General features: G+C 42.4%; 2 protein-coding genes across 2 annotated transcripts in view; one reads left to right on the top strand and one right to left on the bottom strand.

Annotated features, from left to right (window-relative positions):
* The window catches only part of LOC127427157 (U6 snRNA-associated Sm-like protein LSm5), a 298822-nt gene that overhangs the window by 170070 nt on the left and 114300 nt on the right, over positions 1-14452 (bottom strand). The window lies entirely within an intron of this gene.
* arg1 (arginase 1) overlaps positions 1-14452 on the top strand; it is a 75564-nt gene that overhangs the window by 45811 nt on the left and 15301 nt on the right. Inside the window, exons 5-7 of the mRNA XM_051674552.1 lie at positions 9338-9432; positions 9551-9655; positions 9767-9903. Coding sequence (XP_051530512.1) covers positions 9338-9432; positions 9551-9655; positions 9767-9903 — 337 coding nt within the window. The remainder of the gene's footprint in view (positions 1-9337; positions 9433-9550; positions 9656-9766; positions 9904-14452) is intronic.

The raw sequence follows: 14452 nt of genomic DNA, 5'->3' as shown, positions 1-14452 counted from the left end.
AATTATCTTTGATGGTTGTTGAATTTGAATGATCAATAAGCTAGTGTTAATTTTAATTAATGTTTCATCGATGTTAACAATTAACGATTATCTTTGATAATTGTTGATTTAAAGGATTAAAAAAAGCTAACATTGATTCTCATCAATGTTCTATTGATTTTAATAATAATTATCTTTTATAATTATTAATTATTGCTAATAACCAAACTTGCTCCTAAACGTAGCACACTACATTTACTGGAACCCATATGAGGTTTTAATGAGTTAGATTCAATTAATTAATTTAAATATTAATTAATAACTACAGAAATAATTATTAATTATTTCTGATAGTAACACCGATCTAAACAACCAGTAAAGCCCTACAACAGCTACAGTATTAGTCGCTGTGATGAAGCATTGCAGGAACTAGTTGATTATGTTAACAACCCGGTCGGGAAGCCAATGCGCACAATCCTGGACCTAGTGGGCCAAATGTTCCTTCTTCATCACCACAGAACCCAACTGAAAACCGCAGAGCACCAGGCCCAGCTTGCCCAGCTGCAGAGCAGCTATCAAGCGGTGTAGAGGGAAAATCTCAGCCTGCACCAAGATGTTAGGTGCACTCAAGCTGAGAAAGTCCAGGCACAGGAAGATAATGCCTGGATGCAGGAGGAAAACGAAACCCTGCGCAGGCAGCTTCAAGCTGCTCAGCTAAGAGTAGAGTCAGATCAGGTAAGTGAAGCTGAAACGCACCGCACGACATCTGACATAGAAGAGGGCCCCCTTTTTAGTGATACGTGTAGAAATGTGCACCTGAGAAACCCAGGGACACATGCTAGAAGCCGAGCTGCCCCTAGTGGTACATTCTCTGACTTCGTCCTCCAAGACACCTTTCAAACTCCTCCAGCGGCCCGCTGGTTGGATGCAGGTGCTTCTCCTTATAGTTGCCCCCCACAGTCAGTTTTCAGTCAGGCCACCTTGCATTTCAAACCGACTGACTCCACACCACAGAGGGGGGACAATTATTTTCAAGCCCAGAGCGGTGTAAGCGGCTCGAAGATCCCATTAGCCAGGGAGCTGTACGCAACCCGGGGTCCACCCCCACGCGTCGACTGGACTCCTTCCCCACCATGAGGGGGAGGAAGTCGTCCTCATCGCTATAGCGATCCGAGAGACTATGGTGTTTCGGATGACTCGGACGACCCGTGGTCATACCACCACCAACGCTTGCGAATCCGACAACTCGAGTCCCTCGCAGGGGACATAGAATGCTTTGACCCAAGTAATCAAGATTCAAACATCGACAATTATCTTAGGGAAATTGAGCACTGCCTGATTGACTTGCTTTATGCTTCGTCGCGTGAAAAACTCAAGTTCATGTGGAAGACCACGGTACGGAGTGTCCATGCATTCATGGAAACGCTACCGACTGGTACACGAAACTGCTACTCAGCTCTGTGTATAGCCCTATGCGAGGAGTATTCGCTGTATATCGACGAAGCCTCCGCTACTATAGCTGCTTTCGCCATCACCCAGATGAGGCACGAGCCTCCGCATGAGTATTATAGACATCTGAGAACCACGTACTTCCAAGGAAGTAACGCACCAGGTCTGGAGGAGGAATGAGCTTTCAAGTCTCTTTTCCTTCACAACCTCCACGAGTGCGTGCAATATGACGTCATGATGCACTGCAGAATGGGCAACCCCACCATGCAGGAAATCAGAAGGTATGTGCAACTGGCATGGGAGACACGCGTGCGTCCTGCCCGATGGCACGAAGGCGACGCCAGAGCCCTGGGGATCCAAGCCTCAGAATATGCAGACCTAGCGCTTGAAGGCAACAAAATGCCCCGAGTTAAGGTGAATGCTAGAACAGGACCCCAGAGGCGCCCATCACCCAGCCAGCAGGGTAGGCAACAGAACCAGGGGGGTGGTGACCAGACACACCCCCAGGGTCACGGCAGGCCTAAACAACAAAACGTTCGCCAGCCGAAAGGAAATGCGTGGTTCGAACGAAAACCCAAACAAGAAGGTGGGTGTGTAGAAAAGGTTTCAAATCCCCTCAGACAACAAGATTTGAGAAAAGAAATGGAGGATATAAGGAGATGCTGGACTGAGTTAGTAACTAAGCTTGACGTGCTGCGTTGTTCACCAGGTCCACCGACCTCCTCAAAGGAACACGGCACTGAAACCCCATCAGTATGACTAGACGATGTACCTCCTCCCGTTAATGCCAAAGTTTACTTTGTAGGTCGGGAAAAGGGGAACAGGGTCCAAGTTGCAAGTTCGCCATCGCGGGTGAGACCGGTAAACTAAGTTTATCCATTAAAGAGTCAAAGAACTCTTTTACGAGCCGTCCACCGCGTCTCTGAGCGATAAATTAACAGCTGCTTTCTCTCCCATGATCGCGAAATCAGCTTTAGGCCCGTCACTTGTTCCCGGACTTTGCGAACTCGACAAGAGAGAAACATGATCAGTTCAAGGAATGTAAGAAACTCTTATATCGGCGAAAGATCTCGTTTGCTCTGATGTTTCTGGCCAAACTGAGAATAGAAACGAAGCATGTCCAAATCAAGGAATGTCTTTTATTGAATCAGTGGCTGAGTAAACCATTGGATGTTTCTCATGTGAGTGGGTCGACTTGCTGTACTTACTCTTGAGGAAGCTGGGCGTCATTTTGGTTTCTTTTTCTTTTTGCGTTGGCTCCACCGAATGGCTGGAGCTTGTTTTGTGAATAAAACTTTTCCTTAAAGAAACTTTTGCATTGAAGTTCCCGGCCAGTTTGAGAGTGGACACTATGGATGACCGCAATATATCTACATGCTCACACAAAGGATGTCTTTTATAAAGTTGACGGATTGTCTAAGTCATGGTATATATATTTTTATGCGGCCTCAGAGTGAATTGACTCGACCATCTGGGGAACCGGGATGCCGGTTTTGTTTCTTTTTGTATTGGTTCCGCCTAACGGCTGGAGCTTGTTCTAATGAATAACATTCCTTTGGAACAGCTGTGGATTAATCTGTTCATTCTTCATGCTTATTCCTCCTGCTGGCTGGAGTTGATTATTCGGGACATTGGAATGAATACGTCATCCGCTGAACTCATAACAGCTGGCTCACTGAACATTCGTTTGTCTGTCCGAGGAATCTGAGCTGTTTTATATCAGCTGGAATTTGTTTTGTGGAAGATCACACCTTTGAGACAGTATTGTGAATGAATCTACACAATCTACACTTTGCATTCATACTTCCTATTTGCTGGGTTTATTTTACAAAGTATTTTCTGTTATGTAATTTTGCCTCACAAATTTGTGAGGCAAAATTGTGCAATCCAATGGCAAAGTTGTCGTGGGGGCTTGTGGGTGTTCATGGACCTTTTGAGTTTAGAGGGATTGTTGCCGGTTGGCGCTTTCGTGTGCGGGGTTAATGCGCACGTTTTTCTTTTTTCTGTTTGTTTTGTTCGGGGGGAAGTTCGGGGTTTGTTTGTTTCACTAATGGGGAATGTGGTCTGTATAATTTTGTTTTTGACACACAATTTATTTTTTCTACTATATCAAAATGTCAAATGTTAATATGAGTGTACTCTCCACATGGAGTGTCATATGGAGTTAATATGTGTTAATGTGGAGTGTCTCTCCACATGGAATGTGAATGGGTTGGGGCACCCCATAAAAAGAAGGAAGGTTATTACTTTTCTTAAACGTAAGAAATATGATATAGTGTTTCTTCAAGAAACACATCTCTCCCCGCAGCAAGCTGAAAAATTTGGGAAGATATGGGGTGGACATGTTTTTTTTGTGCTGGCTCAAGTAAGAGCAAGGGAGTCATTATATTGGTAAATAAATATCTACAATTCAAATGTCTCAAACAGATTAAAGATAAGTTAGGAAGAGTAATTATTGTTTTAGCTGAATTTCAAGGGCAATTTTTTGTTGATTTTGGCTAATCACGCACCTAACACTGATGATCAAGGCTTTTTTATAGATCTTGAAGGGATGCTGCAAACCACTGGCACCCCTCATGATGTAATATTGGGAGGAGACTTAATCTTTTGATGCATTAAGTCCTTGATCACAGTGAAGCAAAAATGTGTAAACCCCCTAGAGCAACATTGACGCTTCACAGGATGTGTAAAAATTGGATATTTGGATACTTTTGAACCCATCTGGTAGGGACTATACATTTTTTTCATCAGTCCATAAGATTTATTCTAGAATAGATTTTGTTTTATATCCAGATCCCTCATTTCACCTGTTGTCGATTGCTTAATTGGAAATATCTTAGTCTCGGATCACGCCCTGGTGAGTTTAAAGGTGTTGCCACATATAGAGAAAAAGAAATCATATAGTTGGCGCCTTAATGTATCCCTTTTGCAAAGTCCTGATTTCCAACAAATGTTAAAAACTGAAATCAATGTTTATATGGAGACCAACTGGTCCTCAGTATCCTCTGTGGGTGTAGCTTGGGAGGCACTTAAGGCGGTTCTTAGGGGTCGGATCGTACAGTATGCTTCATTCATCAAAAAATCCAAAGCACGAGAACTCGTGGAGTTGGAAGGAAATATTAAAAGTGCAGAGGCAGAGCTGAAGCGCTGTATGTCAGCTGATGGCCTCAGAGAATTGACCCGATTGAAATATAGATATAATACTATTTTGTCACGGAAAGTAGAGTTTTGGTTATTCAGGGCAAGACTCATATTTTGAGTCGGGTGACAAAGCAGGGAAGCTTTTGGCTAGATATATAAAGCAGAGAGAGTCTTTTTCTACCATTCCCTCAGTGAAATCTGCTGGTGGTGAAATTTTTACTTCAGCCATTGATATTAATAATGCCTTTAAAGAATTCTATCTTGATCTTTATAGTTCCACGTCTTCGTCTACTGATGAAGATATTAGAAACTTTGTGGAACCATTAGATCTTCCTAAACTGACGATTGAGCAAAAAAACTCTCTTGATTCTGAGATAACCTTGGAGGAGCTTGACGAGGTAATTAAGTCCCTACCTACTGGCAAGGCTCCGGGGCCAGATGGTTTTGCCGCAGAATTTTTTAGATCCTATGTTACAGAACTGGCTCCACTTTTGTTAGAAGTTTATACTGAATCATTAAAGAATGGAAAGCTTCCTCCAACCATAACACAAGCCCGGATCAGTCTGATTCTTAAAAAGGACAAAGATCCAAGCGAGTGTAAAAGTTACCGTCCAATCTCCCTGATCCAACTAGATGTAAAAATATTGTAAAAAATTTTGGCTAATAGATTAAGTAAAGTTATGACATCACTTATAGATATAGATCAGGTGGGATTTATTCGGGGCCGTAGCTCTTCTGATAACATCAGGCGTCTTATCAATATCATGTGGTCAGTAGTGAATGATCAATCTCCGATCGCTGCCATCTCACTTGACGCCGAAAAGGCGTTTGATATGGTAGAATGGGATTATCTTTTTAAGATTTTGGAAATGTATGGGTTCGGGAGTACATTTATTGGTTGGATTAAGTTACTTTATAGACACCCTGTAGCAGCGGTACAAACAAATGAATTAATTTCAGATTATTTTACTCTGGATAGGGGCACTCGGCAGGGCTGCCCTCTTTCCCCATTATTGTTCTGTCTTGCCCTGGAAACATTAGCAGCATAAGAAAGGAGGATGATTTTCCAGGGGTGGTTGTGGGAGGTATGGCGCATAAGCTTCTGCTTTATGCAGATGATATTTTATTATTTGTCTCTGAACCTACTAGATCTATGCCTTGCCTCCACAGAATTATTAATTCCTTTTCCAAGTTCTCAGGATACAAAGTCAATTGGTCTAAATCCGAAGCTTTAGCTCTGACAGCGTACTGCCCAGTAACGGCTTTTCAGCCAGGCGCCTTACAGTGGCCCAAACAGGGCATTAAGTATTTGGGGATTTTATTCCCAGCAAATTTGTCTGATTTAGTTAGTGTTAATTTTGACCCTTTAATAAAAATTTTCGAGCGATGTGAGCAGGTGGGCTTCATTACATTTATCGATGATTGGGAAGGTTAATGTTATTAAATGAATTGTATTCCAAAATTTAACTACCTGCTACAATCTCTCCCTGTAGATGTCCCCCTCTCTTATTTCAAGGAATTTGATAGCATAGCGAAGTCCTTCATTTGGAATGGTAAACATCCCAGATTGCATTTTAATGAGTTACATAGGCCGATAGACAAAGGAGGGCTAGGCCTACCCAAGATTTTGTTTTATTACTATGCGTTCAGTCTCAGACATTTGGCTCATTGGTCACTTCCACCTGAGAGAGCCCCTCCCTGGTTTGTTATTGAACAGGCAGTTCTTGCCCCTATTTCGCCATTACAAAGCATCTTTATCAAACTAACCGGAAAAGTTAAGTTACACCCCGTTATTTCACATTTACACTCGGTATGGACTAAAGTGTCCAGATTGTTTAAATTGGACACTTATTTAAATGTTGCCTCGAGCATATGGCAGAACCCAAGATTGTGTATTGGCAAGTCTCCTTTCTGCTGGCCAGAGTGGATTGTGAGGGGGGTTGCTACACTCGGTGACCTATATGAAAGTGGAGTGTTGAGATCGTTTGAAAACTTGGTCCAACATTTTGGGATCCCCAGACCTCAGTTTTATAGGTACACTATATTGCCAAAAGTATTCGCTCACCTGCCTTTAGACGCATATGAATTTAAGTGACATCCCATTCTTAATCCATAGGGTTTAATATGACGTCGGCCCACCCTTTGCAGCTATAACAGCTTCAACTATTCTGGGAAGGCTTTCCACAAGGTTTAGGAGTGTGTTTATGGGAATTTTTGACCTTTTTTCCAGAAGCGCATTTGTGAGGTCAGACACTGATGTTGGACGAGAAGGCCTGGCTCACAGTCTTCGCTCAAATTCATCCCAAAGGTGCTCTATCGGGTTGAGGTCAGGACTCTGTGAAGGCCAGTCAAGTTCTTCCACACCAAACTCACTCATCCATGTCTTTATGGGCCTTGCTTTGTGCACTGGTGCGCAGTCATGTTGGAACAGGAAGGGGCCATCCCCAAACTGTTCCCACAAAGTTGGGAGCATGGAATTGTCCAAAATCTCTTGGTATGCTGAAGCATTCAGAGTTCCTTTCACTGGAACTAAGGGGCCAAGCCCAGCTCCTGAAAAACAACCCCACACCATAATCCCTCCTCCACCAAACTTCACAGTTGGCACAATGCAGTCAGACAAGTACCGTTCTCCTGGCAACTGCCAAACCCAGACTCGTCCATCAGATTGCCAGATGGAGAAGCATGATTCGTCACTCCAGAGAACGCGTCTCCACTGCTCTAGAATCCAGTGGCGGCGTGCTTTACACCACTGCATCCGACGCTTTGCATTGCACTTGGTGATGTATGGCTTGGATGCAGCTGCTCGGCCATGGAAACACATTCCATGAAGCTCTCTACGCACTGTTCTTGAGCTAATCTGAAGGCCACATGAACTTTGGAGGTCTGTAGCGATTGACTCTGCAGAAAGTTGGCGACCTCTGCGCACTATGCGCCTCAGCATCCGCTGACCCCGCTCTGTCATTTTACGTGGTCTACCACTTCGTGGCTGAGTTGCTGTCATTCCCAATCGCTTCCACTTTGTTATAATACCACTGACAGTTGACTGTGGAATATTTAGTAGTGAGGAAATTTCACGACTGGACTTGTTGCACAGGTGGCATCCTATCACAGTACCACGCTGGAATTCACTGAGCCCCTGAGAGCGGCCCATTCTTTCACAAATGTTTGTAGAAGCAATCTGCATGCCTAGGTGCTTCATTTTATACACCTGTGGCCATGGAAGTGATTGGAACACCTGAATTCAATTATTTGGATGGGTGAGCGAATACTTTTGGCAATATAGTGTATTTACAACTGCGCCACCTGCTTTGTACTATTTTTGGGAGTAGCACACACCCCCCTAAGGAGGCAGATGTTTTGGGAGAGGTGATTGCGGCTTTTGAAAAAGGTCATCAGGCATCAGTGTACTACTCCCTGTTAATTCAGAGTATGGGGGACGGAGACTTAACTTCTCTCAAGAGAGTATGGGAGAAAGATTTCAACTTTGCATTGGAGGAAGGAGTGTGGGCTAAGATTCTTAAAAACATTAAGTCTGCATCTAGTGATGCAAGGGTGCGTCTTATACAATTCAAAATTTTGCATAGATTTTATTGGACCCCCTCTAGACTGTATAGGCTTGGTCTTAAAGACACACACACCTGCTGGAGATGCCAATCGGAGGATGGAGACATGGCCCATGTTTTTTGGTGGTGTGTCAAGATCCAGAAATTCTGGTCGAAGGTTCAGAATTTTGTGTGCGACGTGGTGGGCACTCAGGTTTCGTTTTGCCCCAGACTTTGTGTGCTGGGCGATGGGGCAGTCATCGATGTGGGGGATAGCCATATAGATAATTGGGTTCTGACATGTGTGATGATTGCCAGGCAGGTTATTTTGAGGGGTTGGAGGTCAGCTGGTGTGCCCCCATATGTGGAGTGGTGCACGGAGGTGGGGAGAGTGGCAGCTTATGAGGAGGTGTCATCGGGAAGACGGGGTGGCTTGGATTTGTTTGTCCAGAAATGGGGCAGGTATTTCGAGTTTTTGGAGGGCCCTCGGGTGGGGTGTGGAGAGAGTAGTGTAATATAGTTAGTATGATTATTATGTGTGTGTATGTATGGATGTATGTGTATACATATGTATATGTATTTATGTTTGTGTATATATATATATATATATATATATATATATATATATATATATATATATATATATATATATATATATGTGTGTGTGTGTGTGTGTGTCGGTTTGATATTTATTTCTATATATTTTCTTATGTTTGACCACAGGGTTTTTTTGGGGGGGGCGGGGTCGGGGAGGGCGGGTTGTGGGGTTTAAATGTTGATTTAATATATATATATATATATGTTTACATTTCATTGCTAGTGTATGATTTAATAAAAAATTTTAATTACAAAAAAAAACAAAAAAAAAGTATTATACAGTAAGTTGAAATTAACATGAACCAATTGTCATTTAAATAATAATGTCACAAAATGGTCCAAAAATATGCTTCATTTTCTTTATGCTAGATAAAATATTGTATTTCTTTCACTTAATGCAACACTGATTCACATTAGTTTGATTGGACATGGTTGGACAGGTTTTGTGAGATTCACCTGCCTACTGGTTTCAGATGTGTTCATTGTTTACCCAGACAAAATAAATTAATTTCATTGAATTTAATTTAATTTAAAATCTATTAAAAATATTTTTTAGCTTTACTTGTAAGGATGTTTTATGATTTGCTATTATTGAGAATATTTTGTACACCTGTTGTCATCTTCCTCAGATTCCCAAAATTCCACATTTCTCATGGGTGAAGCCTTGTATAGCTGCAAAAGACATTGTGTATATTGGACTCAGAGATGTAGACCCAGGAGAACAGTAAGTTTGTAGAATATTATCAACATCATAAAACAATACATCTCTAAATAAAAACAGATTACATTATTTCACTATTTTATGGTCGTTTATTGGGTCTAATTCACACTTTACATTCCAGTTATATCATGAAGTACCTTGGTATCAAAACCTTCTCCATGACAGAGGTTGATCGGCTTGGAATAGCGAAAGTCATTGAGCAGGCCTGTGATCACATGTTTTTCAAGTAAGTGTATAACTTCACAAAAGTCTCTTCATATTCTGTATTTATAGCAACTAATTATTCAAGTAAGTTTTAATACCTAGTAAGAAACATTTCTACTCTTCCTTGGATCAGAGTGAAGAAACCTATCCACCTGAGTTTTGACATTGATGCACTGGACCCCTCAGTGTCACTTGCAACAGGCACACCTGTAACAGGAGGGCTTACCTATAGAGAGGGCATTTATATCACTGAGCACATCTGTCAAACAGGTGAGAATATCAAGATATACAATATAAGCAGAGACCTAAGTTCCCTTTCAAGTCGGTCAGTAGCTGACGCTACTGGAACTCATACCAGTAGTGACGATCTCTGAAGCTCTTTAAAATCACGGCAATATATTGGCAGATGGCGCTTGACGCTCCTCCCCTGATGAGCGCGTCATCACGGGCATATAAACCAGAGTACAGTACCATTTCAACAGAATTATTCTCTTCAGGGTCACGATAACATCTCACGTGCTCTGGACGCCTGAATCTTCACTTCGTCGTTGAATCTGGACACCTTAGCAGCAAGTGGATTATTTTCTATCTGTGCTCTGACGAACAGCATATCGTTATCATTTCAGCGTTTTAAATGCTATTGCGTTGTGATTGTTGTTGTGTGTTTTATTGCGTGTTAAGCGCATAAAAGAGCCATTCGCTTAACAACGTCTTTTTCAAGATTACTTTTCCACCTTGTGAGTGATGTATCTGACACTGGAAATGATTTGGTCTTGGCTGGCTTTCTGGGAAAGCAGACTCCGGTCCCCTCTCCTCTCAATGTCTAGCGAGAACAGGATATGGAGCACGAAGAATATGAGAATAGTTGTTGCTTGCTTGAGCTTTGCATCTCTCCTCTTCCTCATTTTAAGCGGCTTCGCCTGTTAACAGTGCGCACGTGGCAATTTATGGCTCATTCTGGCATGCTGCTATCGTTCACATTTAGCGGTGGTGATATCCAATGTCAGGGATATTTTGTCGTTGGGCTTCATTAGTGAGACATGTATGCGCTCAGGTGAGACGCTTACTGTAATTTCCCCTGCGGGTAGGAAAACGGGACGAGCAGCCTCTGAGACTGAGTTGCTTGAAGTTTCTCTCTTGACCCTTAAAAAAGTTCACCATGTTGGCGTGTCTCCAAGTTTCGCCACTGGTGCAGCTCTTTCCAGAGCTGCACGAGCAACTTACTATGACTTAACACTCTCCCTATTCAGCAAGAGTTCAGGTGCTGCCGCCTTTGCAGTGCTTGAAAACTTGCTATGCCATGGATCTCCACGTAACATCTCTTCTGTAGCACATGATGATTTCGCCCTGTTTTTACAATTGTTGGCAGCATGCCAGGAGACTTCCATGTTGCTACGTGGAGATTTAAGTTTCCTCCATGTGGCCAAGCTGCTCTCTTGCTTTCCCCACTGTCGCAAGCCGGGAACGAGTTTGCAGCATGACACTGGTCACTTCATTGACTCTCTTGCTGTTGTTAGTGACATGCTATGAGACTGCAATGTCGCAACATGACTTAAGATGTACGCAGTGTTTTTTTCCCCGACCCTTGAGAGGGCCTGGAAACAAAACACCTCTGTGTGCCCAATACAGCCCTCTTTCTTTCCTCGCCATTGCGAGCCGGAAACGGGTTAGTGGCATGACATAGGTAACTTTTAGTGCCTGTTTAACTATTGTCTGCGACATTTCAGAACACTATGTCACAGCATGGGGAATTAAGGCATACACAATGCTTTTTTCAGGCCTCAAGAAGGCCCTGTAATGTAGCCCTCTCGCTTCTGCGCCTTTGATGATCCAGGAACAGGAACACGGTCAGACAAAGTGTGTTCACTGTTTGCATTGCTGTTGGCTCTGTGACATGATTGTCATGTTCCAACAAGGTTATCGAACCCTGTTGCAGTTGCATTAGGCACAAAACGGCTTAAGACTATGTTTTTCTGTTCGCAAGGTATCAGCCTCGATTTAATGGCATCCTCTCCTGCACGTTGTGGGACATGATGATTTTGCACTCAGTGATACAATGTCTCCTCACAAAAGATGCGATGGGTCGCGTACCAGCATGTGGAAAGGCTTCTATAATCGCTTTTTTTCTAGTGCCAGGAAGGACACTCAGGAAGTCTATTTCAAGATGATTACTCGGAGACAGATTTTGTCTCATGTTAGTCCTCTGGACTGGTCTGTGTCAACTGATCTGTTCTTTAATGTGCAGATAGCCTTTGTTACGGGTCATTTTTTAGATTAATCTTTGAAGGGACTGCATACCAGCTCAAAGTCATGTCTTTTGGCTTGTCCTTGGCTCCCCACACATTTAATGTGTCAACGTGGCGCTTGCTCCACTGAGACTGAGCGGTGTTTGTTTATTGAACTACCTCGACATCTGGTTGCTTGTAGCACATTCCAGGGAACAAGCTTGCAAGCACAGGGATCTGTTGCTTACACATCTGGAGAATTTGGGCCTCAAAGTCAATTGGGTGAAAAGTGAGTTGGTGCCAGTCGGCAAGTTTCCTTCTCAGAATGAAACTCAACTCAGTGGCTATGTCGGTGTGTTTGATTGACAAACGCTCTTGTGTTCTGGGCTTTTTACAAATGATGTTGGGTCAACTCGGAGTCCCTCATCACATGTGGTGACATAGTCTCTTAAAGTAGGTACTCAACCAAAATTATCCTCTTTACCTTGGGCTAGTGAGACTAGTTAGAAAAATCACTGCCTGGAGGCGCAAAGGGTTACTTTTGACACCATAGTTTAGTGTAAAGAATGTGAGAATTATTATGACTAACATTGTTAATATTATTATTTGTATTGTATTTTTACATTTTGATGTGTAGAAGGCGATCTAATAATGCAAAAGTAATGTCAGCATTAAAGTTATAACTTAGTTAACTCATGAATTTACCATTGGCATATAGAAATTGGCATATTTTTCAATAACAAAAACTGCTTCATGGATATTAGTCATTTATTTATCCCCCCAAAAAACAACCCTGTGGTCAAACATAAGTAAATATATATATATTAAAAAAACCTATATATATATATATATACATACATATATATATATACACAAACATACATACATACACATTCATACACACACATAACAATCATACTAACTATATTACAATACTCTCTCCACACCCCACATGAGAGCCCTCCAAAAACTCCAAATACCCGCCCCATTTCCGGATAAACAAATCCAAGCCACCCCGTCTTCCCGATGACACCTCCTCATAAGCTGCCACCCTCCCCACCTCCGTGCACCACTCCGGATATGGGGGCGCAACAGCTGACCTCCAACCCTTCAAAATAACCTGCTTGGTGATCTTCACACAGGTCAGAACTCAGTTCTTTATATGACTATCCCCCACATCAATGACCGCCCTATCGCCCAGAACACAAAGTCTGGGCCAAAACTAAACCCGAGTGCCTACCAAGTCAGACACAAAATTCTGAACCTTCAGCCAGAATTTCTGGATCTCAACACACCACCAAAAAACATGGGCCATGTCTCCATCCTCCGATTGGCATCGCCAGCAGGTGGGTGTGTCTTTAAGACCAAGCCTATACAATCTAGAGGGGGTCCAATAGAATCAATGTAAAATTTTGAATTGCATAAGACGCACCTTTGCATCTCTAGATGCAGACTTAACATTTTTAAGAATCCTAGCCCACACTCCCTCCTCCAATACCAAGTTGAAGTCTTTCTCCCATACTCTCTTAAGAGAGGTTAAAGCTCCTTCCCCCAAACTCTGAATTAACAGGGAGTAATAAACTGATGCCTCATGACCTTTTCCAAAAGCAGTAATCACCTCTCCTAGAGTATCTGCTGCTTTAGGGGTGTGTGTGCTACTCCCAAAGACAGTACAAAGCAGGTGGTGCAGTTGTAAATACCTATAAAACTGAGATCTGGGGATCCCAAAATGTTGAACCAGATTTTCAAATGATCTCAACAATCCACTCTCATATAGATCACAGAGTGTAGTAACCCCTATCCCAATCCACTCCGACCAGCAGAAAGGGGACTTACTGATACACAATCTTGGGTTCTGCCATATGCTCGAGGCAACATTTCAATAAATGTCCGATTTAAACCTTCTGGACACTTTTGTCCATACCGAGTGTAAATGCGAAATAACGGGGTGTGACTTAACTTCTCTGGTTAGTTAAAAAAAATTTTTTTTTACATTTTTTTTATGATTAACATTTTTATTAATTAAAACACAGGAAAACAAAACATAATTATAAATACACAAAATCAACTTTTAACACCCACTACCACCCCTCCTCCTCCCCAACCCCACCCCAAACCTCAACAAACATCCCTGTAGTCTTAGATGAACACATATAAAAGAATACAAAAACAAAAACCAAACAACTAAAAGAGAAAAAAAGAGAAAAATAATAATAATAATAATAATAATAAAATACATATATATATATACAAATATAAAAATCACACACACTGACAATTACCCCTCTCTCTCCACTATTCCACCCGAGAACCCTCCAAGAATGCAAAATATCCACCCCATTTTCCCACAAACAGATCCTGATTCCCCAGTCTTCTATAAGACCCCTCCTCTAAGGCCGCCACTCTCCCCATCTCCGAGCACCACTCCTGAAACGGCGGTGCTCCAACCGACTTCCAACCCCTCAAAATCACCCACCTGGCGACCATAACACAGGTCAGGACCCAATCCTCCACATGTTTATTCTCCACATTAATTTCTGCCCCATCTCCCAAAATACAGAGTCTGGGGCAAAATGAAACCCGAGTGCCCAAGA

Source organism: Myxocyprinus asiaticus, chromosome 36 (assembly GCF_019703515.2).
Source record: "Myxocyprinus asiaticus isolate MX2 ecotype Aquarium Trade chromosome 36, UBuf_Myxa_2, whole genome shotgun sequence".
Lineage (NCBI taxonomy): Eukaryota > Metazoa > Chordata > Actinopteri > Cypriniformes > Catostomidae > Myxocyprinus > Myxocyprinus asiaticus.
Note: the sequence above shows the minus strand (reverse complement) of the source record. Positions and strands in the feature narration are given on the sequence as shown.